The sequence below is a fragment of the Grampus griseus genome, assembly GCF_964374135.1.
Source record: "Grampus griseus genome assembly, chromosome: 2".
Taxonomy (NCBI): domain Eukaryota; kingdom Metazoa; phylum Chordata; class Mammalia; order Artiodactyla; family Delphinidae; genus Grampus; species Grampus griseus.
Window position 1 is genome coordinate 85,154,824 of NC_139018.1, and position 25,648 is coordinate 85,180,471.

Genomic DNA, 25,648 nt, shown 5'->3' on the forward strand with positions numbered 1-25,648 from the left:
CTAGAAATTCTGCAAAAGTCCCCTGGAGGATAATTGGTGGGAGCAAGGACTTGTCTTCTCTTTGAGGTCCTCCAGATCTAGTCTGCCCATACTCAGGCATTAATAGTTTGGTTTCTCTGTGTTTCCGCAAAGATTCTTTGCCTATAACAGCTTTTTTCTCTCTTCACTCGTGCTTCAAGCAATGTAAATGCCACTGAGGGTTGAAAGCAATAGTAATCTGTGGTCACTTGGAGAAGGCTGGTCCCTCTCTGGAATTCAGTTCATTTAAACTTACTTGTACCCAGAGGTCTTCAGTGACTTTAAAGAAAGAATAGGATTTTAAGTTTATCTAGTGTTTTGTCATTGTTATGGCAGAAGTTATGGTCTTTGTGAACTACTGTATTCTAACTGGAAGTGGAAGTCCTCCATTGAAGAATTTTTGAGTAAGGTCAAGATCTTAAGTCAGTTTTGCAAGGAACAAGTAGATACAGATCGATTTAATGGTTACTTTTGCATATTTGAGGTAAATGAAAGTTTTACAGATAAAGTGACTTTAACTGGGTTAGTGAGTAGTTCTAACCTGTCCTCAAGATACATTGGTATAATTTATGTGCTTTCAGTTATGAATTGGGAGAAATGAGAAACTAAAAAGTTTGTTTTGTTTTTTGATGAATTATAAACACTTAAGTCGAGACAGGTTATATGTCCTTGCCTTCATCCACCCTATCCTTTTATTTTGGAAGAACTAATGCTGGATTCTTTACATTGAAAGTGGGTTTTGCAATTTTAAATTTGAAAAATCACCTGGCACCAACATTGGGACTACAATGAAAAAACTACTGGCTTGTACATTTTAAAATGGTTAAAACGTTATGTTTTATGTTACATGAATTTTATCTCAATTAAAAAAATCAGTGAGCTGTTTGAAAGGCCCTTCCTGATGTTTATTTTAATTTTTAATTGTAATGGACATTTGTTTGTTTTTATTGGCAGTTGTTGATCAGTGTGTACATTACTAGAGTCTGATTTTGGATCAGTGCAAACTGATTTTCAAAATTGAGTTCATTTGAAGAATACCATTAGCAGAAAACATGTTATAACATATCTTGCTTTTTGATTTAGTGATGAGAGTTACTTGTTAAAACTTTACCCTTCAGTTTATATATTTTTCAAGAGAAATTGACAGAATATGTAAAAGTGTGATGTTGATAAACTGTTTTTGAGACCCTTGTTATACAGTGTTTTTTTTTTTTATGAATGGCTCTTGAAATCTGATGTGATTTTACTTGGTTTCCAACAGTCTTTTTTTTTTTCTTTCCCCTCCTGAGTGTTATTTATGGATAGTTCTGTCCTTTTTAACTCTCCCTCCCCTGTCTCTCCAGTCTTGTTGGCAACAATTTTGAAGATGGCGCCCATGTAACATCACCATTAAACCCAAATGAAAACTTCAATGTTGTCATTAAAGAAGAGCCTCTAGACGATTATGAATATGAACTTGGTGAGTGCCCAGAAGGGGTCACTGTGAAACAGGAAGAGACAGATGAGGAAACAGATGTGTACTCAAACAGTGATGATGATCCTATACTAGAGAAACAGTTGAAGAGGCACAATAAAGCTGATAAACTAGAAGCTGACCATCCTTCTTCTAAATGGCTACTACCAAATAGCCCATCAGGTGTTGCTAAAGCTAAAATGTTCAAATTAGACGCTGGAAAGATGCCAGTAGTCTATCTGGAGCCCTGTGCTGTCACCAAAAGCACAGTGAAGATTTCTGAGCTCCCTGATAACATGCTTTCCACATCTCGGAAGGATAGAACTTCTGCGTTGACAGAATTAGACTATTTGCCTACGTACATTGAAAATTCTAATGAGACTGCCTTCTGCTTAGGCAAGGAATCAGAAAATGGTCTTAGAAGACATTCACCAGATCTCAGAGTGGTACAAAAATATCCCTCACTTAAAGATCCTCAGTGGAAATATCCTGATATATCTGACAGCATTAACACAGAAAAAATACTTGATGGTTCAAAGAGTTCAGTTGGGGACTCATTTTTAGGAAAAGAAGATTTGGGCAGAAAGAAAAGTATGCTTAAGATTTCAACGGCCTCCAAGACTGTGAATGCTAATCAGAATGCCCCTCCAAATGTCCCTGGGAAAAGAGGAAGGCCACGAAAACTGAAACTCTCTAAGGCAGGGCGGCCACCTAAAAACACAGGAAAATCTTTAACTTCTACAAAGAACACTCCTATGGGCCCTGGGAGTACCTTTCCAGATGTGAAACCTGATCTGGAAGATGTAGATGGTGTTCTCTTTGTTTCCTTTGAATCGAAGGTAAGATTGTCATTTTCAGCATTCTTTCCAAGGTCAAATAATCATCATTGAACTGTATACTGGCTGATAACTAAGAATATAGTTACTGTGAATGCATCCATTATGCGAGGTTGTGTGCACCGGGAGGGGAGTATCTCCAAAATATTGGGTTAACAGGCATCACTTAAGGTATTTTGTTTGAATGGACTTAAAAAATTATGTCTGTTTCGATTACGATTTTTGGGTTTTTTTGTGTGTGTGGCCTCTCCCGTTGCGGAGCACAGGCTCCGGACGCGCAGGCTTGGCGGCCATGGCTCATGGGCCCAGCCGCTCCGCGGCATGTGGGATCCTCCCGGACCAGGGCACGAACCTGCGTCCTCTGCATCGGCAGGCAGACTCTCAACCATTGCGCCACCTGGGAAGCCCTTGATTACGATTTTTGCGTTGTGTTTAGTTGGAATTTTTAAAATCTTTGGCTCTTAGTGGAATTTTCATTATTATGGACTTTGAAAAGGCATAAACACATGAAAAGTTTACTAACTCTTTTGAGATACTCCATCCACTGATTTTCATCAGCAATAGCAGAATACCATTGGAGAACAAAAAATTAATAGTCTTATTAATTCTGCTGTCACAATGATAGTTTCCTTGTTTATTTTACTCTAGTTCTTCAACTAGACTTTTTCTTTTAGATTGTTGTAGAAGCCTAATCTTTCTAAATTAGCTACACAGAGGTTGAATTCTCTGCCTGTTCTTTTCCTTCCTCCTTGTTAATTGCTGAGTAAGCTGTCTTTACACAGGCTCTGAGAAATCAGTATACAAGTTATGATAAATTGGATAAATATACAAGTTATGATAAATACAGTTTTAAGTCAGTTAGCTGAGTATATTATCTTTAAATTTTTTGCCCCCCATTATTAAAGTGAAAAGTATCAAAATGAAAAAACATTTAGAAAATAGCAAAAAGTATCAAAATGAAAAAAAAGCTTCCTAGTTTACTTTTAAACCTTTAGAAGTGATATGAACTACTTTTTTTCTTTCCTTTTCTTTTTTTTCTCTTTTTTTTAATATAGGAAGCTCTAGATATTCATGCAGTTGATGGAACAACAGAAGAATCCTCTAGTCTTCAGGCATCAGCCACAAATGACCCAGGTATTATATAATAGTAAAAAAGAGGAATATATTGGGAGTTTGGCTCTAGAAGTGAAAGATGCAATGTGTATTCTTCTGTAGTATATAGTAGCTTATTTTATCATTGCTTTCTGAATAGGTTGCAGAGCAAGAATTTCCCAGTTGGAAAAGGAATTGATAGAAGATTTGAAGGCCTTGCGGCACAAGCAGGTCATACATCCTGGTCTTCAGGAAGGTATAATTCTCTAAAAAATATACAAGCCAATTTTTAATTTTGTTCTGTTCTCTCCTTCCCCTGTCTTTCTCTTCTCTCCTCTTCCCTTTGCTCCTTCCCCTCTTTTTTCTGTTTTTCCTCCTTTCCCCCATCCTTGATTTGATTTCTTTCAGCCCCTCTCTCAGCTTGCATTTTTCTCTTTTCTCTGTCCATGATTCTTTCCCTTAACTTAAAAACACATCTAGGTCTTTTTTATCCTAAGAGAAACCTTTCAAACTCTGAAGATACTGTCTTATCGTTGTGAAGCTAATATATTATGCATTAAAAAACGTATCATGATAAGAAAGTGGTGTTTTCTCTTTTCTTTCTTATAACCCCGTTTTATTTACTTTAAATTTTGGTTGCTTTTGTTTCTGTGGGGTTTTTGAAGGTTTTTTGTTTTGCTTTTGGAGGGGAAGAGCCTACTTTTTCTGGTATACTTAGTAATATATTTAACTGTAAAGAGAAGAATACTTATCTGTCTCATTGTGTGGCTGTAAAAATTTTATATATTTCATATTTGCTGGCGATTTAATTTAAAATTTTCATGATTACCTATTTTGTTGCCATAGTTTATCTTGGCCTTGATCATATCATTTGATCCTTTTTTTAAAATAGCAAAATTTAGTATCCTTACTGCCATCATAGTTAACTACTGACTTCCCGATTTGCACTGTAAATGAATGACTGTAAGCCATGCCCCAATTTTTATTTTCCTTATACCTTTGATTTTAGGTGTGCTTCTTGGAGTAGTTTATTTTTTGACTGTTAGTCAATTTTCATGAGAGTCTAAGCATTGTATGCCAACAAACAAAACATTGATTTATAAAACAACCATTCAGTTTCTAAATTAAATGGTAATACTTGAACTTTTGCTTTAATGAGGGACTGTGTGACAGTGTAATCTTAAAGTATGCAAATTTCAATCCAAGTGATAAGGACTGGATACTGTGGATTGTAATGGAAAATCACAGTCACATCATAGTAGTCTTGCTGGTAATAATGTTTGCTGTCATTTATCGTAAGCTTTCACTTCTGCTATTTTATTTAAATAATATTCTCTTTTCTCTATCAGTTAAGTTGTCCTTTCTCCCCCTACTTCTCCTTTTTTTCCTTAGGTACTCTGATAATATATAAGTATTATAACATTTGTATTGCATTCTTTCAACCTAATCCCCCATTTGTTTTATAGTCTTAGTTCTAGAGTTAAATATATTCAGTGCTCCCTGCTGGTCTTTTTGCTCTGGTTTGTTTGCTTATTTTTTCCTGTTTGGGTAAGGTTTGAGTTTTTTCCTTCCCTTATAGACATTTTAGTCAAATCTGTAACATTTTGTGTATTGGGTGTTCAAAGTCAAATGCTTATGGAAACTAAGTAGGTAACGTAAAGTGAAATTAGCCTGAATTTGGGGATGGTGTTGGACTCTGGTGGGCTGGAGCATAGGTTCCTGTTCTAAAGGGGCAGTCATATCAGTGGGTTGTCAAATGGGAATGTAGGCTCAGTATTTTCAGAAATTCCTATTGTTCTGTAAAAGGTAAAAGTCAGTATTTTTTTGTAACGTGTTTCAGTTTTAAGTGGTGTCAGCTGATACAGTTTTTTGGGCAAAAAAGTGTGTGAGGCATCAGTTTTCACCTGCCATACAGATTATGCATTTGGTGTTCAAGTTTGTATTCATCCTCACATTGTTAAAGTTAATTCAACTACATTCTTTTTTTTTTTTGTGCGGGCCTCTCACCGTCGTGGCCTCTTACGCTGTGGAGCACAAGCTCCAGACGCGCAGGCTCAGCAGCCGTGGCCCACGGGCCCAGCCGCTCCGCGGTATGTGGGATCTTCCCGGACCGGGGCACGAACCCGCGTCCCCTGCATTGGAAGGCAGATTCCCAGCCACTGTGCCACCAGCGAAGCCCCAACTACGTTCTTATATAGTTTTACTTTTTTAAACAGTTAAATCTGTAATCCATGTGTCACTGTTCATAATATATGACGTAGAGTTCTAGTTTGGATTTTTTTCTTTATTTTACTTTGGCAGGTGTCTCCCCCATCCCCCAACCTTTGCTTCTTAAGACTTAAAATATTAAAAGAATTAAGTTAGTTTGGCTAAATATTTGTAGTAACTGATGGTTACTACATCAGTTGATGGTGCCAACTCCAAGTATCTGAAGATAATGAAAATATTCTTCCAGGTCCCTTTCTAAAAACTGATGCTTGAAGTAATTTATTAAATTTCAATTCAGTAATGTCGTATTTCTTTGCTTTTCCATCAACTGTAGAATTTCATTATTCTTTATAAAATAAGCACCTACAAATCCAAAACGTTTTTGAGATGAAAAAAGCTTGAAAAACTTGAAAAGCTTTTTCAGCTTGCTTTGAAATTGTGGAAGAAATGTTGATTAAGCCTGAGAAAATGTTCTTATTGTTGTTGTTGATAGTTTTGTTGCTAAAATAAAATAAGATTCTTAATTTTGTTTTCCACAGTATATTTTTTCTCCTATACTTTGCTACATCAAAATTCGTTTCTTTTCTAAGTCCATCAACCTGAAATTATCATGTTTTTGATCTTTAAAGGTATTTTTGTAAAAGCTTTTCTGTTTCATTGCTACCAAGTCAATTCTATGTTAATTGTTAAGTGAATTTTTTGTTTTAGATAAGTTTTAGATTTGCAGAAAAATTGGGACCATAGTACAGAGAGTTCCCATATACTCAGCATACAGTTTCTCCTGTTACTAACATCTAACATTAGGGCAGTACATTTGTTACAATTAGTGAACTAATATTGATATATTATTATTAACTATAGTCCTTAGTTTATTCAAATTCCCTTAGTTAATTTTTTTTGTTCCAGGATCTCATCTAGGAAATCACATTACATTTAGTAGTTGTGTCTCCTTAGGATCTTGTTGGCTGGGACAGTTTCTCAGACTGTTTTGTTTTTAATTACCTTGACAATTTTGAGGAGTACTGGTCAGGTATTGTGTAGAATGTCCCTCAGTTGGGATTTGTTTGATGTTTTTCTCATGGTTAGACTGGGATTATATGTTTATAGGAGGAAGACAACAGAGGTAAAGTGCCATTCTCACCTCACCTTATCAAGGGTACATATTATCAACATGATTTGTCACTGACTTTTTATGTTGCACTCTTTGGAAGTCACTGTGTAGTCCACACTTAATGAGTGGGAAGTTATGCTCCACTTTCTTGAGGATGGAGTATCTGCATAAATTACTTGGCATTCTTCTGCAACCAGATATTCTCTTTTCTCCCTCATTTTTATCCAATCATTTATTTATATCAGTGTGGACTCCTGTCAGTTTTAATGTTAAATTCCCTTATGATAATATTTCCAGAGCACTCTGCCTCTTTAGTTACTTAAAAAATACTCTGTACTGTTAAATCAATGGTTAGCTGGAGTTTTTCTTATATAAATGTCTACTTTTCTGTTCATTGTTGGCTAGTTATATAGGTGTTCATTCCTCTGAGTGTTTTTTTGTGGATACCTCCTATTTAAGTGGGTTTAGCTAGAGGCAGGCATTTTTGGCTACAGTTTATTGTCTTAGGTGACTCTGCTCTGAACCTAGAGGGTTATCTGTTTTCGTTTCTATTTTTATGGGTCTTTTTTTTAATGGTGTGATAATATTTCTTTAAGAAGTTGCTCCTAATATGGTGAAAAGGCAAAAGCATTCAGAAGTATGAATTAGTTTAAACTACCATGTGGAAAGGGTTTTATGCTTTTTGGGGGATGTGCTAAGAATTATATAACTATCTTATTTTTGCAAGATAAAGTTATTATCATTCATATGAAACCGACTGAGTCTGAGTCTCAAATATCTATTATTCAGGGAAGGATTTTCTTGAAGGGCAAACATTTCAAGATGTGCAGGTAAGCTAAATTGGGAATTACTTTGAGCAGTGTCCATGTGCCATTGACCTCTCAACTTTTAGGGCTTTAAAAAATTGTAAGTATATTTAAAATAAATTTGGTCTTTTTGTTGATGTTTTTAGGATCACTTGGTATCACTTTTGGGGGAAGGTGGCAGTTCAAAGTATAAGTAAATGCAGACAAGAAGATATGTAGGGGAAACAGTCTCTAAATTTGATTGTCTACCTATTTGGCTGTATGGGTACACTTTTAACGACTTAATTCCTTCTTTCTCTGTAGGCAGCTGTTCTGGCAGTTTTTGTCTATAATAATAATAGAGTACTTTTCTCTTTTCAAGGCACTACAGTATCTCAGTTTATCCTTTGTTTAGGATTCTGTTTCACTTGCATTTCTGCAATATTTTGCTTTCTGGTTTCACTCTACTCTCCCTCTCTGCCTTTCCTAGTTAATTCCTACTTATTCTAATTTAAGAATTACACTCTCTGTAAAGTTTTACCAGATTGCCTTGGGCTTTTCAAGTATCATTTGTTTTACCTCTTACAGTATTTTATCCTATTGTAACTACTAATGAATCAGTTGGGAAAACATAACACAAAAGCTCCTTGAGGTCTGGGAAATGTCTTTTATCTCTATCATCATCTATATGACAGAGCATTTCAAAGAGAAGGCACGGTTACTTCTTAAAACATGAAACTCAGTGTGGTGGATTGATATTATTATTTTTTGGATTGGTATTATTTCACTGATGAGGAAGCAGAAGCTAAGAGAAGTTTAGCCCAAAGACAAGATTAGAAACCACTTGTTTTGACTCATATTATTTTCTCCCCAGTTGATTGAAACATGAGGAAATAATATTTTATTGATGTTAATTTTAATCACATGTGATTAAAATAAACATGATAAAATATTTATTTTAAAGAACTAGAATTACAAACTAATTTATGTGGAGGATATACAAATTAGCCTTAAGAACTTGTGGCTTGTAACCTGCCTAGTGTCTTCATCTTTTAGGAAACCAGTACTATGTAAGCTTTTTATTGGAAACCTGTACCTATGACTTTTAGTAGTTATTACTACGGTAGTTGATGCTTTGAATTCCTTTTGGTTTCAGTTTTGTTAAAATTTAAGTTAAATACTTTCTTGCTCAATAATATGAAGCCAGTAATTCACAAACAAGGAAATCCAAATTAGAAGATTGTCACTGGTAACAGAAAAAATGCAAATTTAAGAACAATAGGATATAAATTTATACCAGTAAGATTGGGACAGTTTTAAAAGTCCAGTGATATAAAATGTTGGAGAGGATGTGGATCAACAAGAACTCTTACACTATTGAAGGGAGTATAAATGGAGAGTAATTTGGCAATCTAGTGAACAGCTTCCCAACTAGAGCAGTGTTGCGTGTGGTTATCCATGATTGTGTGACAGGTATGCTCTTGAGACACTGATCTCCTCAGAGTGGCCAGGCAAGACCAAGGGAAATTAATAACCGTAGAACTGGTTGCCTCCAGCCATAAGCAGCCTCATGTTTATCCCAGTTTGTTATGTAATCATTGTTTTCTTATATGCCATTACATAAGGATTCAGAATAACTAGGTGTGTCAGTTAGAATTCTTAATCACAAACATGAGAATACACTCTATAGGTGAAATAGAATACGAATTTATTAAAGAATATCAGATGACTTACAGAGAGGCAGAGAAAAGGAAAAATGCCCAAATTACATTCCCCAAGAGCTCATACCAGCAATCTCACAACATTGGGCATTTACCACCATTTTCAATATGGACACTGAACACAGTATACTACAGCTAGGATGTTGGTTACTCTTACCTCTAAAAGTTCTTAACTTGGCCAAACACTGTCACTCTCATTAATACAATTCTGCACAGTATTCCTTTCCTCATGGTGCTCTCTTCTAAATTGAAGCCTTTTATGGCTGCATCTGTGTTTTAACACCTCTTCCTTGAAGAGGTGGGGGTTATAATGTGGAAAAGTAATAGCTATAGGAAAGGTTCTCAGAATATTTTGGGCAGCCACATATATGTCAAACACAGTATCCAGTAAATTGAAGATGAACATATCCCATTACATAGCAATTCCGCTCTTGGGTAAATGCCATAAGGAAAAGCTCAATGCACTAGAGAAGCTTTCATACATGTTCATGTGTGTGATGTACATTCTTGTACAAGATGTACAGTTATACTGCAGCATTGTTTGTAATAGTTTAAAATAGGAAACAATTCTCACCAAGAGGAGAATGTTTTATAAATTGGAGTAATTCATAATCTGGAATAGTGTACAACAGTGAAAATAAATCATGCAGAGATAAATGTGTCACCATAGACAAATCTTAGATGTAAAATGTTAACCAAAAAAAAAAAAAAGATACGTAAAATATATGTTTTCGCAAAAGATTGCCTCTTAACTTACAAATAAGCCACAGTATTTATAGGCTCCATTAACCATAAATATCAGTAATAATAACTAAAGAATTAGTAGCCTTAATTAGGCCAGAAGCACAGACTATGGCAAGTTTGTATTAGAGGTCCTAGGAAATCTCTCGGCTACAAAGCGTTAAAGTACAAAAGATCTGAATTCTGCTATGTTTATGTATTAGTTATCTATTGTTGCTTAACAAATTACCACAAACTTAGTACCTTAAAACAACACATTTACTGCCTCAAAGTTCTATGGGTCAGGTGTTTGGGCATGGCTTAACTGGGTCCTCTTCTTAGGGTCTCACAAGGCTGCAATCAAGATGTCAGACCTGGTTCCTCATCAAAGGCTTGACTGGGGAGGGATCTGCTTCCAGTTTCCCTCAGATTGTTGGCAGAATTTATATTCTTGTAGCTCTAGCAGGATGGGTGATATACTTACTCCTATATTATCACATACACATAATCATGTATGTACATCCTGCCCCTTTTGCTACATTCCATCAGAAGCAAATCACAGGTCTCACCCACACTCAAGAAGGGAAGGGGAGGAATATGCAAATACGTAATACCCAGGAGGTGAGGATCATGAGGCCACCTTAAAATCTGTCACTTCCAATTTTTATTTCATCATTTCTGTTCTCCACTTTTTCTTGATCTCTATTATCCCCCTATCTCACCCCACCCCACCCCCCAACCAAAGATTAAAAAAAAAAAAATGATTTGTGGTCCTTTTTTCTTGTAGTTGGCTTAAAATTGAATTCAGTGGATCCAGCAATGAGTATTGATCTTAAATACTTGGGAGTACAGCTACCTTTGGCTCCAGCCACTAGCTTTCCTTTCTGGAACCTTACAGGAACCAACCCTGCCTCACCTGGTGAGTGCGTAGCGTTTGTAAAGTCAAACAAATTTGTGATAAAAATAAAATGCTACCATTGTTACAGACATATAGGGTACTCTAATGTAGATGTTTTATCTAGTGATGAGTCTTAATGATGATTTATACATTTTAGATGAAATTTTAGTGGCTAATTAGATATTAAATATTGGCTTGCTAGAATTTTGATCATCTTTTTTACTTTTTCTTTTATAGATGCTGGATTTCCCTTTGTTTCTAGGACAGGGAAGACTAATGACTTCACCAAGATCAAGGGATGGAGGGGAAAGTTTCATAGTGCTTCTGCATCTAGGAATGAAGGTAATCAGCTTTTTAAAAATTTATAAATACATTCTGAAACATGTGGCCAAAGACTTTTATTAAAAGTAAGCCTTGGTTGTTTTTCTTTATCTCCTTTCCATGCTTTAAAATATACTGAAAATAATTGTCTTGGCTGTTTTTGTTCATTTTCTGTGTCCCATAGTCCCCATCCTGGGGTTCAGTCACTAACCATATCAGGCTTAAATAATCCTTGCAGCCTTTTCAAAGTGCACTTCCTTTTGGTTCCTACAGTTATAAAAAGCATCATTCTCAAGCATTATTTCAGAACTGTGTACTTCAGAGCTGTATGGTGATTCCCAATAGCATTGTAGTACTTCAAAATAAACTTCTAAATCTAATCTAAAATCTAAATTTTGACTGTATGCTTATTGGTCTCCTTTCTTAGTGCTTTTCCTTTCCCATTACACTTGTTTGCAGTTACACTCTAGCCAGATAAATTTACCATTTGTCCAATATAGTTTTTCTCATCTTTGAATCTTCGTAGTGTTATCATAGTGTAATGCTTGTCTTTCTACTAAACTTTCTTTTTCTTGTTCCATAAAAACTAAATTTTATACTCCTCTTTTGGTGCCTTATCCTCTTCCCTTGTGTTTTGTGTCAGAATTCAGGTATTGCAATCCCTTAAGTAACCTCTTGGTGTTCTGTTGAAGTCAAATTTAAGTATATTTTTTGCGTTTATGTTTTTACTTATGTCTCATCTCTATACTAAGGTCCTAAGAGGTTGTCGACTCTTAGTGTTAATTATTACTATTGTTAGCACTTTGCAAAATTAATGTTAAATATATATAATAAGATAATTTTAGATGATGGACTTTAATATAATTAGTATATGACATTCAGTGTCTTTACTTGGCTTTATATTTTTCCTTACTTCCGAGGAGGGATAGTTTGGAAGATTTAGTAGCTTATAAATTAATGCTCCTGGCCTTTTCTTTTTTAAATTTAATTAATTAATTTTTGGCTGCGTTGGGTCTTCGTTGCTGCACGCAGGCTTTCTGTAGTTGCAGGGAGCGGGGGCTGCTCTTCGTTCTGGTGCGCGGGCTTCTCATTGTGGTGGCTTCTCTTGTTGCAGAGCATGGCGTCTAGACGCGCGGGCTTCAGTAGCTGTGGCACGTGGGCTCAGTAGTTGTGGCTCGTGGGCTCTAGAGCACAGGCTCAGTAGTTGTGGCGCATGGGCTTAGTTGCTCCGTGACATGTGGGATCTTCCCGGAACAGGGATCAAACCCATGTCCCCTGCACTGGCAGGCGGATTCTTAACCACTGCACCACCAGGGAAGCCCCTGCTCCTGGCCTTTTAAAGTATATTTTTATATATATATAAAGATTTGTCCTGGATTTAAGTATCTGTGTCTCTTTATTTCTAGGTGGAAATTCAGAAGGTTCGTTGAAAAACCGTTCTGCTTTCTGCAGTGATAAGCTGGATGAGTACTTGGAAAATGAAGGCAAGCTGATGGAAACAAGCATGGGTTTCTCTTCTAATGCTCCCACATCTCCTGTGGTATACCAGCTTCCCACCAAGAGTACCAGCTATGTTCGAACACTTGATAGTGTACTGAAGAAGCAATCTACCATTTCCCCTTCTACCTCTTACTCTTTGAAGCCTCATTCTGTACCCTCTGTCTCTCGAAAGGCAAAGTCTCAAAACAAACAGGCACCTTTCAGTGGCCGAACTAAATCATCTTATAAATCCATTTTACCATACCCTGTTTCACCAAAGCAGAAACATAGTCATACTATTCCAGGAGATAAGGTTACCAAGAATTCTTCAACCACCATCTCAGAAAATCGGGTGAATAACTTGGTTGTGCCAACTTTAGATGAAAATACATTTCCAAAGCAGATTAGTTTGCGGCAGGCACACCAACAGCAGCAGCAGCAGCAACAGGGAACTCGCCCTCCAGGATTGTCTAAATCTCAAGTGAAGCTAATGGATCTGGAAGACTGTGCACTTTGGGAAGGAAAACCAAGGACCTATATCACTGAAGAGCGAGCAGATGTATCCTTAACAACTCTGCTTACGGCTCAAGTAAGTATCTGTTGTTTTCCAGAAGCATATTAGTCTTGGCTGGAGAGAATTAGGTAGTCAGGAGAAATGGGAATGGGGCTTTTTGGCAGGAGGATGGGGCTTTTAGTTACCTTAGTGACAACTAAGGAAATGTCTTCCACGTTTGTTCTTCTTTATCAACTAGACACCATGTGTAGATTCCTTCTGCCAGCAGAGGGAGACTGTACAATTGTGCTTTTGAATTGTCCCTCCCCTGTGTAAAGGCAGCTGGCCATTCTGAACTTTCCTAATTTCATTCTCCAGCATGTGGTCAAGTACATTTACTGGTTTTGTTAAAACAGCTTTAAAAACTCTGCTTAGATGGTATTAAATCCCAGAAAAATCCCCCAAATTATAAACCTACAGAGAAAAAGTTTTTGTCTTTCATAAAATTTTATATTAAGAAAATTTCATTAATTGTTGATTCACCTGTGTTAGCAGCCTCAGTGCATGTGAAATGATACAGCAGCACGTGGGTAATTTTTTTGTCATGAAATTTCTGTACTTTCCATTTTTTAAATTCTGTGACTAAATTCTAGAGCTGAAGATCATCAGATGTTGGGACAAAATACAGATTGTGTCCTTTATAATCGATCATTCCTAAAGACTTTTATGCATGTATTATAATGTTCTCTTTTTATTAATTATCATAGAGCAGGGGTCAGTAAACTATTTATGTAAAGGGGCAGATAGTAAATATTTTAGGCTTTGCAGACCATACAGTCTCTGTTGGTTACTCAGCTCTGCTACTCTAATGCCATAGATGTTATGTAAATGAGTGAACCTGGCTGTGTTCCAATGAAACTTTAGTTAGGATTTGACCCATGGGCCTTAAGTTTGTCAACCCTTGCTATAGAGAACATTATGCATGATTTCTATTGAGAATACATTCATCCTTGTTGATATTTTGGCTCATAATGAATTAAAATATTCTCTTTCTTGTCAGTGCTATGTATTAGAATGGGAGATTGCTTAGAGTTCTGTTTATATTCATGATTTGTCCTTTGAATCTGCACTAATCTTGTACTGTTAGTACTGAGTGCTCAGAGTTGGAGAAGGCAGACCAGTATATGACTGTAAGTTGTTAGGGGATGATTTAGTAGATTTATAATATTCTACTTTAACTTTAGGCATCTCTCAAAACTAAACCCATCCACACGATCATAAGGAAACGAGCCCCTCCATGCAACAATGACTTCTGTCGATTGGGTTGTGTATGTTCAAGTCTAGCTTTGGAGAAGCGCCAGCCTGCTCACTGCCGCCGACCAGACTGCATGTTTGGCTGCACTTGTTTGAAAAGAAAAGTTGTACTTGTTAAAGGGGGATCCAAAACTAAGCATTTCCAGAGGAAGACTGCTCATCGTGATCCGGTATTTTACGATAATTTGGGCGAGGAGCAAAGAGAAGAAGAAGAGGGAGTCAGGGAGGAGGAAGAACAATTGAAAGAGAAAAAGAAGAGAAAGAAGCTAGAATACAGTGAGTATTGATTGAGAGTTAAAATAGTATAGTTTTTTTTTTTTAAGAAAAGTATGGTTATTTCAGGACTTACCCGGTGGTTCAGTGGTTAAGACTCTTTGCTCCCAAGGCAGGGGGCACAGGTTCAATCCCTGGTTGGGGAACTAAGATCCCTCATGCCACACGGTGTGGCCAAAAAAAAAAAAGAGAAAAGAGGAAAAGTATGGTTATTTGAAAACGTATTTCAAATATTACTTACTTTAATCCTAATCAGTGATCTCATAAGAATTTCTTATTATCCTTAAAATGCTCTTTCTATATGGCACGTGCGACATACACAAAACTGTGCACGCATGCCTTTTTTTAAATTGAAATTTTCTCTTGAAGATAGCTTTTTTGTGCTAAATTTGAATCATTCTCTTATTTGGATTTTCAGAATGCCTTTGAGGCTTCATCTTTTTTTCCGTGTCTTGCCCCCACTCCCTCACTTCACATCCCCATGTTCTTTGAATATACAGATGATCATGGTAATCCATCATTTTCTTTTTTTCCCCCAAGCTGAATTTAGGTATAATTGACAAATTGCACATACTTAAAGTGTACAACATTGTAATTTGACATATGTATACTTTGTGAAATAATTACCACAATCAAGTCAGCCAGCACACGTCATTTTATTTTCTAAAGGAAGAAGTTTGCAGAAAGACCTTCTGGTCATGGTTTGAGCCACTCATCAGTTGCTTGGAGATTTGGGGACAGAATAAGGGCATAATTGAGTTGAGCATTACGTACTCTTTTGAAAAGCTTATTTTTCCTTTTTGGTATAATGTTATATAGATTCAAGTTACATATTTCATTTTTGACTTTTTTTCCTTCCTATTATATCTTTTTATTTTGTTTAAATAGACTGACTATAATTTTTTTTTTTTTTTTTTTTTTTTTTTGCGGTACGTGGGCCTCTCACTGTTGTGGCTTCTCCCGTTGCGGAGCACAGTCTCCAGACACGCAGGCTTAGCGGCCATGGCTCACGGGCCTACCCGCTCCGCAGCATGTGGGATCTTCCCGGACCGGGGCACGAACCCGTGTCCCCTGCATCGGCAGGCGGACTCTCAACCACTGCGCCACCAGGGAAGCCCTAGACTGACTATAATTTTACCATGTAATTGAAGAGTTCCTTGCTGCTTAGTTTATTAGAGGATTAATATTCCATTTTTGGCAGTTTATATTTACATTTGTTAATTGCTTGCCATGTACTTACTTCAGTTAGATTAGATAATATTTTTACGTATATTCTTCCAAGATTTTCTATTAATCCACTTGTGTGCCTATGTATATATTTTTATAGAAATGGAACTACTGTGTATGTGGTAACTTATAGAAATTTCATATCATAAAGTCATGTTCTGCTTTCCATATTAACAAGTGCAGCTGTATATTACAATTTTAGTTTTAATACCTTCATATTATTACAGTCCTTTTGGCTGGACATATAACCTTTATGGGTTTTCAAACAGTACGGTGATGAACATCCATGTTCATTATAGGCTATTAAAAGTGGAATTACTGTGACAGTGAGTGCTTTCTAAACATTTATAAATGTTGCTAGAATTATACCAACTACACATTTACCAGTAGTTGGATAGTGCCACTTCTATATTCTTTTTTTTTTTTTTCTTTTTTTTCCTGGCTGTGTTGGGTCATCTTTGCTACGCGCGGGCTTTCTTCTAGTTGCAGCGAGCCGGGGCTCCTCTTTGTTGCAGTGCGCGGGCTTCTCATTGCGGCGGCTTCTCTTGTTGCAGAGCACGGGCTCTAGAGCATGTGGGCTTTAGTAGATGTGCCTGGGCTCAGTAATTGTGGCTCGTGGGCTCTAGAGCACAGGCTCAGTAGTTGCGGTGCACGGGCTTAGTTGCTCCGTGGCATGTGGGATCTTCCCAGACCAGGGCTCAAACCCGTGTCCCCTGCATTGGCAGGCAGATTCTTAACCACTGTGCCACCAGGGAAGCCCACTTTTATATTCTTAACATTGGATATTCAAACTAATAGGCAGAAATTGATGTCTTGTCTTAAATTTATATTTCTTCAGTGATAGGTTTATTGACCATTTGTCATAAACTTTGTTCTATAAATTGCTTTTTAAAATTCTTTGCTAATTTTTATTGGAGTGGCTTTGTTTTTTTCCCCATATATTTCCAAGAGTTTTATTTTTTTCCAGGTTGTAATTTTGTAATTTATATTTTAATTTTGTTCAAAGGTCTTCCCATCTCCCCTGACAAAGGGAAATCAGAGATGGTTAAATCTGGCGGTCTCTTCTTTTTAAGGTTTTGGTTCTTTAGAAAGTCTTTCTCTATCCTCAAGATTTAAAAATATTTAGATTAATAAATGGGCTTAAAAAATTAAATTGTTAATATATCTGGAATTTATTTCATGTGAGATTTGTCGTAGAGCTTCATTTTTCCCCCAAATGGCTAGCTAGTTGTACCATCACTTGTTGAGAATAAATACTTTCCCTACTGGTTTAAAATGTCACCTGTGATACAGGAAATTAAAATATACCAATGTTTGGGTCTGTTTTTGGTTTCTGCTGTCCATTTTGTGACCAGCGCCAGGCTGTTTTAATTGGTATTTCAGTGTTTAAATAAGGTACTACCTTCATATACGTAAATGATCTTTCTGTAAATATGGTTTAAAACGTTTAAAATGAAATATAATACAAAATTATTAATTTAGTTTTATCCATATCTCCTTATTGAGTTTATTCCCATCCTGCACTTTCAGCAACACTTTTCCATTTCAAAGCAACAGAAATAAGTTACAAAAGCCACAGCAGTAGGAATACTGTGTATCTGTTAGGTTTATTACTTTGCTTTCTTGGTAGAGTCTTTACCCTGTGTCTTAATCAGAGTTAAACTCCAGAAGGCAGCCAATTAACATAGTATATTTGGGTTTTCTCACTGGTATAGTCCTTACTGAAAGACATGGTCTACTCTGCTCTAGGAGCTGTTAATTTTCTTGTACTGTTAGGGGACAGTGAGGAAAGGAGGGAAGATATTTGTGTTATGATTGCTCTGTAAAAGGAGTAGAAATAGCGAAGAGTTCTTGGAGACAGAAATGTTGCTGAGACCGAAAACAAACAAACAAAAATAAATACAAAAACTGGAAGAAGTTGAAGAAATTTATCAGTATGTTTTGCAAAAAGATAGGAGGAAAACGAGAAAAAAAATTGCTGGGATTTAAAGGAGTTGGGGAAAGTGAGGAGAGAAATGGAAGAGAGAAATTACTCAAAGAAATGATGGTGGAGGCACTTCCCTGGCGGTCCAGTGGTTAAGACTCCGTGCTTCCACTGCGGGGGGCGAGGGTTTGATCCCTGGTCAGGGAACTAAGATCCTGCATGCTGTGCAGCATGGCCCCCCCCCCAAAAAAGAAATGATGGTAGAAAATGTCTCGGAGCTGAAGGACATGACACTTCTGATTTAAAGGGCCCACTGAATACCAGGCAGAAATAATTTTAAGGTGACTCTATCTAGACACAATCTTCTGACGTTTCAGAGCATTGAGGGTGAAGAAAATATCCTGAACTCTTTTAAAGAGAAGGCACTTTTCCTAGGAAGGATTTAGAATCAGTTTGATATCAAAGTAACACTGGACGTTTGCATCATTGTTTCTAAAATCAGAGTCTAGGGACTTCCCTAATGGTCCAGTGGTTGAGCATTCGCCTTCCAATGCAGGGGATGCAGGTTCAGTCCCTCGTCGGGGAGGATCCCGTATGCCTTGGGGCAACTGGAAGCCCGTGCGCCACAACTACAGAGCCCACTCGCTCTGGAGCTCACGCACCACAACTAGAGAGAAGCCCACGTGCCACAGTGAGGAGCCTGCGCACTGCAATGAAAGATCCTGTGTGATGCAACTAGGACCCGACTAAGCATCCCCCCCCAAAAAAAAAAATGAGAGTCAAGTGGGGATTGGATGAATTTTTAACCTAGCATTCTTGGCCAAATTATAAATCATAATTTATAATTATGCATGAGATAGAGATATATTAAAACATACAATCAGGATGTAGGAAGTTGATCTCTTGCAGTCTCCTGGTGAATTTCTTGAGGTTGTGCTCCAGAAAATGGAAAACAAAAAATTCAAGAAGCATGAGATAACATCTAGTGAATTGTGGACCCAGCTCAAGAGGGGGAGAAAACAATCTTAGGATGACAACTACAAAGCAAGACTAGAAAGCAAGTAGTCTAATTTAAAGTAGAAAATCAGGGCTTCCCTGGTGGCGCAGTGGTTGAGAGTCCGCCTGCCAATGCAGGGGACACGGGTTTGTGCCCCGGTCTGGGAAGATCCCACATGCCGCGGAGTGGCTGGGCCCGTGAGCCATGGCCGTTGAGCCTGCGCGTCCGGAGCCTGTGCTCCGCAACGGGAGAGGCCCGCGTACCGCAAAAAAAAAAAAAAAAAGCTAAAGTAGAAAATCAAAAGATGCTTAGAAGACTATCTTTAAGAGAATATTAGGTTTATTTTAAGAAATGACATGGTTAAGAACCTGGATGATTAACGTTTAGGTGAAGACTCATGCCACCTTCATCAATTAAAAAAAAAAACAAGAGCACTGGAAGGAAAAAATTTGTACAGGAAAATTATGGTCCAACTATGAACCAATACAATTTTTGGTAAAATTTTGAGCAATTAAGAGTATAAGAAAAGAGAATCTGTTGGACAGTTTCAACAAATTTAGTGGTATAGAATTACATTTTCTTCCTCTAAGGGGTCAGTCACATTAGTTGATTCTGCAAGGATTGATCACATAAGCATAATTTTGTAAGCAAATGTATTGGTATTTTGATTTTTAGAATTGGCATATACAAATTGCTAAAGTTCCAAATAGAATTTTAGAACAGAAGTCAGTGCTATAAACCATGACAGTGTGAAAGTAGCTCTATAGCTGGCAGAAGATGAAAAGTGGAGTAAGTTTAGGATGCTAATTTCCTTATCTTTCATCACACTTGAGTCCTTAGCCACTGCTAAATCATGGAGTTGAGGGGAAAGTGTTTGATTTAGGCTTATTGAGGTAACCACCAAAACTAAACACAAATGGTTGCAAGTAGTCAGTCGTGGGGACTGTGACACTGGGTATGGTGGAAGACTTGCCTTTCATTTTTGTGTCATTTTGTACAGCTTGAATTTTTTCGTGTTGTGTATTTATTCTGTAGTTAATGTATAAATTAAAAATTATTGTTTTTGATGCATGAAATCTAGGCATTTGATGATAGCTTTTTTTGTCATTGTAATAGACTTAAAAATTGTTCTGCCATTAGTGGCCCATTAATGCATTGATGTGAACAGAGGGATATTAACGTTATTAGACAGTCTTTGTGAAGAGCACTGTATAAGGGTATGTCATTTAAATCTTGCAACCTTTTGTGATAAGGAGGTTTCTCCATTTTACAAATACACTAACCGAGTGCTTAGAGCGTTTAAGTGACTTCTTCCTCAAGGTCACATTGCTGTTAAGTGAGCGGTAGGGATTTGAACCCAAGTTTTCCAAGTCTTTGTGTTTTTTCTACTGTGTAAGATACAATTTCTGAAATTTGGCCTTCACTCTCATCACCTGTTTACTCTTGCATTTGCCTAAAAATACGGCAGGTGGTATTGATATAAAAGCACTGTGCTTAGCTGCTGCGGGTTGTACCATGACAAAGGATTACAAATCTGGTGTTCCTCCTTTCTCAGCCCACTTAGAATTTTGTTTGAGATGTATACCTACGAGTTAACTTTATGTAAAGAGATGAATAAAATTGATATCTGTAGGAAACTGATTAGGAAAAAAGAACACAAAAATTACCAGTATCAGGAATGAGAAGTAATATTACTGCAGACTTTAAAAGGATAATAAGGAAATATTAGGAACAATTTTATGCCAATAAGTTGGACAATTTAGATGAAATGAACAAATTTTTGAAAGATACAAAGCTACCAGACTCACTTAAGAAGAAATAAATAATTGCTTAGCCCTGTACCTGTGAACTTGTAGTGAAAACTCCCACAATAATGACACCAGTTCCAGATGTCTTCACGGTTAATTCTACAAAACTGTTTAAGGAAGAAATAATATCGAGTCTACACAAACACTTCCGTAAAATGGTTTTATTCTATGAGGCCAGCATTACCCTGATACTCAAACCAGAAAAAGACATTACAATGGAACTGTAGAGTAATATCCCTGAGGAATGAATATATATATATATATAAATTATAAATGAAAATTTAGCAAATCAAATCCAAGAGTATATTTGAAGGATAAGTACATCATGGCCTAGTGGGGTTTATTCCAGGTCTGCAGGGTAAATTTAACACCTGAAAATAATCACTGTAGTTCACCGTTACCGTAACAGACTTTTTTAAAAATGCCATATGATAATTTCAATAGATATTTTGAAAAATTGACAAAATCCATTTCTGGTAAAAGTTCTTAAGCACCCTAGGAATAGAAGGAGACTTCCTCAACCTGATAAGGAGCATCTATAAAAAACTCTACAGGGACATCCCTGGTGGCGCAGTGGATAAGATTTTGCACTCCCAATGTAGGGGGCCTGGTTTTGATCCCTGGTCAGGGAACTAGATCCCACATGCATGCCGCAAGTAAGAGTTCGCATGCCACAACTAAGGAACTCAAGTGCCGCAACTAAGGAACCCGTGAGCCGCAACTAAGACCAGTCACAACCAAATAAATAAATAAATATTATAACGCAAACAAAAAACAAAAAACACCTCTACAGCCAACGTACTAATGGTGCTGAGTGCTTTTCCCCAGAGATTAGGAGTGAGGAATATTGTCCTCTTTCATCATGTCTGTTTAACATCATACATTCTAGCCAGTGCAGTAAGGCATGAAAAAGAAAATGCATCCAGGTTGGAAAGGAAGCAATAAAATTGGCTTTTTCATAGACAGGGAAATTCTAGGGAATCTACAAAAAAGCTACTAGGACTGTAAGTTAGTTTAGTGAGGTTACAGCATACAACAATATCAGTATACAGTGTATTTGTATATATACCAATGAACAACTGGATATTGGAGTTAAAAATACCATTTAAAGAACATACAAAGAAATGAAATGCTTAAGGATAAGTTGCAAAAAAAAAAACACTTTATACTAAAAAGTGCTTAGAGCACTTTAAAAGATCTAAGTAAATGGAGAGGTACACAGTTTTCATGCATCAGAGGACTCTGTTGGTAAGATACAGTTGTCCTCAGATTGATTTATAAATTTGATGCTGTTCCAGTCAAAACCTCAACAGGCTTCTTCTGGTAGAAATTGGCGAGTTGTTTCTAAAATTTATATGGAAAACAAAGGACTTAGAATAGTCCTTTAATAAACAACTTTGATAAAGAACATAGTTGATAGACTTACACTACCTGATTTTAAGACTTACTATAAAGCTGATGTAATTGGGATAAAGAAAAAGGCATTCACATACCTCATTCTATTGCACTTGGCTTTATTGTGCTTTGCAGATACTGCAGTTTTTATAGATTGAAGGTTTGTGGCAATCTGGCGTCCAGCAAGTCTGTTGGCACCATTTTTTCCAGCAACATATGCTCCCTTCATGTCTTTGTGTTGTAGTTCGGTAATTCTCACAATATTTCAAACTTTTTCATTATAATTACACTTGTTTTGGTGATCCTTGATCAGTGACCTCTGATGTTACTAATGTAATTGTTTTGAGGCTCTAGGAATTGCACCGATATAAGATGGCAAATTTAATAAATGTTGTGTGTGTTCTGACTACTCTAGCTACTGGCTATTTCCCATCTCTCTCCCTCTCCTTGACCTCCCTATTCTCTGAGACACAACAATATTGAAATTAGGCCGATTAATAACCCTACAATGGCATCTAAGTTTTCAGGTGAAAGGAAGAGTCTTACATTTCTCATTTTAAATCAAAGTTGGAAATGATTAAGCTTAGTGATGAGGGCATGTCAAAAGCTGAGATGGGCTGAAAGCTAGGCCTCTTGCACCAGTTAGCCAAGTTGTGAATGCAAAGGAAAAGTTCTTGAAGGAAATTAAAAATGCTACTCCAGTGAACACATGAATAATAAGAAATCGAAACAGTCTTATTGCTGACATTCAGAAAGTTTAAGTGGTTTGAATAGAATATCAAACCAGTCACAACATTCCCTTAAGCCAAAGCCTAATCCAGAGCAAGGCCCTAACTCTCTTCAATTCTATGAAGGCTGCTGAGAGAGGTGAAGAAGCTGCAGAAGAAAAGTTTGAAGCTAGCTGTGCTGTGCTTGGTTCTTGAGGTTTATGGAAAGAAGCTGTCTCAATAACATAAAAGTGCAAGGAGAAGCAGCAAGTGCTGATATAGAAACTGCAGCAAGTTATCCAGATCTATCTCACATAATTAATGAAGGTTGCTACACTAAACTACAGATTTTCAATGTAGGCGAAACAGCGTTATGAAGGAAGAAGATGCCATCTGATACAATTCTGTTAGTTTTTGCATCACGTATTTTGATGGTCTGTCATTAGGTGTGTAAATGTTTGTGATAGTTTCTTCTGGATGGATTCAACCTTTTATTAATATATAATGTCCTTTGTCTCTTGCAACCTTTTTGATTTAATGTTTACTTTGTCTGATCTTGGTGTAGCCATCCCTGTTCTCTTTTAGTTATTACTTAGATGGAATATCATTTTCCATCCTTTCACTTTCAACCTGTTTGTATCTTTGGCTCTCAAGTGAGTCTCTTGTACACTTGAGGGTATAGTTGGATCATGCGTTTTTTTAATCAATTCTGCCAATCTTTCTTTTGATGGGAGAATTTAATCTATTTACATTTAAAATAATTATTGATAATAAGGAGGGACTTCTGTCATTGTGCTGTTTGTTTTCTATATGCCTTAAAACTCTTTAGTTCCTCATTTCCTGCATTACTGTATTATTTTGTGTTTAGTTGATATTTTGTTGTGAAATGTTTAAATTTTTTCCTTATTTCCTTTATGGGTATTCTATAGCTATTTTTTTGTGGTTACCATAGGGGTTACATTTACCATCCTGAAGTTATAACATTCTAATTTGAATTTATACCAACTTAACTTGAATAACATAGAAAAACTCTTCTCCTTTATAGCTATGTTTCCATACCTTTTGGTTGTTGATATCACAGTATTACATATTTATACATTGTGTGCTCAAAAACATAAATAATTTTTTAAAGTGCCTTAATTCTTTTTTTTTTTTTTTTTTTTTTTTTTTTGCGATACGCGGGCCTCTCACTGTTGTGGCCTATCCCGTTGCGGAGCAACAGGCTCCGGACGCGCAGGCTCAGCGGCATGTGGGATCTTCCTGGACCAGGGCACGAACCCGTGTCCCCTGCATCAGCAGGCGGACTCTCAACCACTGCGCCACCAGGGAAGCCCAGTGCCTTAATTCTTTTTTTTTTTTTTTTATTTTTTATTTTTTTTAACATCTTTATTGGAGCATAATTGCTTTACAATGGTATGTTAGTTTCAGCTTCACAACAAAATGAATCAGTTATATATATACATATGTTCCCATATCTCTTCCCGCTTGCGTCACCCTCCCTCCCACCCTCCCTATCCCACCCCTCCAGGCGGTCACACAGCACCGAGCTGATCTCCCTGTGCTATGCGGCTGCTTCCCACTAGCTATCTACCTTACGTTTGGTAGTGTATACATGTCCATGCCTCTTTATTGCTTTGTCACCGTTTACCCTTCCCCCTCCCCATAGCCTCAAGTCCATTCTCTAGTAAGTCTGTGTCTTTATTCCTGTTTCACCCCTAGGTTTTTCATGACATTTTTTTTTTTCTTAAATTCCATATATATGTGTTAGCATACGGTATTTGTCTCTCTCTTTCTGACTTACTTCACTCTGTATGACAGACTCTAGGTCTATCCACCTCATTACAAATAGCTCAATTTCGTCTCTTTTTATGGCTGAGTAATATTCCATTGTATATATGTGCCACATCTTCTTTATCCATTCATCCGATGATGGACACTTAGGTTGTTTCCATCTCTGGGCTATTGTAAATAGAGCTGCAATGAACATTTTGGTACATGACTCTTTTTGAATTATGGTTTTCTCAGGGTATATGCCCAGTAGTGGGATTGCTGGGTCATATGGTAGTTCTATTTGTAGCTTTTTAAGGAACCTCCATACTGTTCTCCACAGTGGCTGTATCAATTTACATTCCCACCAACAGTGTAAGAGGGTTCCCTTTTCTCCACACCCTCTCCAGCATTTATTGTTTCTAGATTTTTTGATGATGGCCATTCTGACTGGTGTGAGATGATATCTCATTGTAGTTTTGATTTGCATTTCTCTAATGATTAGTGATGTTGAGCATTCTTTCATGTGTTTGTTGGCACTCTGTATATCTTCTTTGGAGAAATGTCTATGTAGAAAACAAGATTTGGAGTTATAAACTAAAAATACAGTAATACTAACTTTCATAGTAATGATTTTTTCCCTTTAAATGTATTACTCTCTCAAATCCTGTAGAAAATGGAAAGTGCAGTTACAAACCATTGTTATAATAATACTGGCTTTTATAATTGCCCATGTATTTACCTGTAGTGAGATCTTTATTTTTCCATATGTTTGAATTATTGTCTAATGTCCTTTCATTTCACCTTGCAGAACTCGCTTGAATATTTTTTGCAGGCAGGTTTAATGGTCATGAACTACTTCAGCTTTTGTTTATCTGAGAATTTCTTAATTTCTCCCTCACTATTGAAGAACAGTTTTGCCACATACAGGATTTTAGCAATTTGAATAGATCAGCTCACTGTTTGGTGGCTTCCAAAGTTTCAGATGAGTAATCTGCTCATATTTCTATTGAGGATCCCTTGTGATGATTCGTTTCTCTCTTGCTGCTTGTCTTTCTCTTTTGAAAGTTTGATTATAATGTGTCTCAGTGTGGGTCTCTG

General features: G+C 36.8%; 1 protein-coding gene across 5 annotated transcripts in view; it reads left to right on the plus strand.

Moving 5' to 3' along the window:
• MGA (MAX dimerization protein MGA) overlaps nucleotides 1–25,648 on the plus strand; it is a 160,498-nt gene that overhangs the window by 94,969 nt on the left and 39,881 nt on the right. For 4 of the 5 annotated variants that reach the window (XM_082649674.1, XM_082649676.1, XM_082649675.1 and 1 more), the window contains 7 exons: nucleotides 1,362–2,310; nucleotides 3,363–3,441; nucleotides 3,560–3,655; nucleotides 10,732–10,863; nucleotides 11,080–11,184; nucleotides 12,570–13,231; nucleotides 14,380–14,725. In XM_082649674.1, the coding sequence (XP_082505800.1) occupies nucleotides 1,362–2,310; nucleotides 3,363–3,441; nucleotides 3,560–3,655; nucleotides 10,732–10,863; nucleotides 11,080–11,184; nucleotides 12,570–13,231; nucleotides 14,380–14,725 (2,369 nt within the window). Of the gene's footprint in view, nucleotides 1–1,361; nucleotides 2,311–3,362; nucleotides 3,442–3,559; nucleotides 3,656–3,807; nucleotides 3,928–10,731; nucleotides 10,864–11,079; nucleotides 11,185–12,569; nucleotides 13,232–14,379; nucleotides 14,726–25,648 lie in introns of those variants that run through there. The other variant, XM_082649677.1, reaches the window with a different exon arrangement.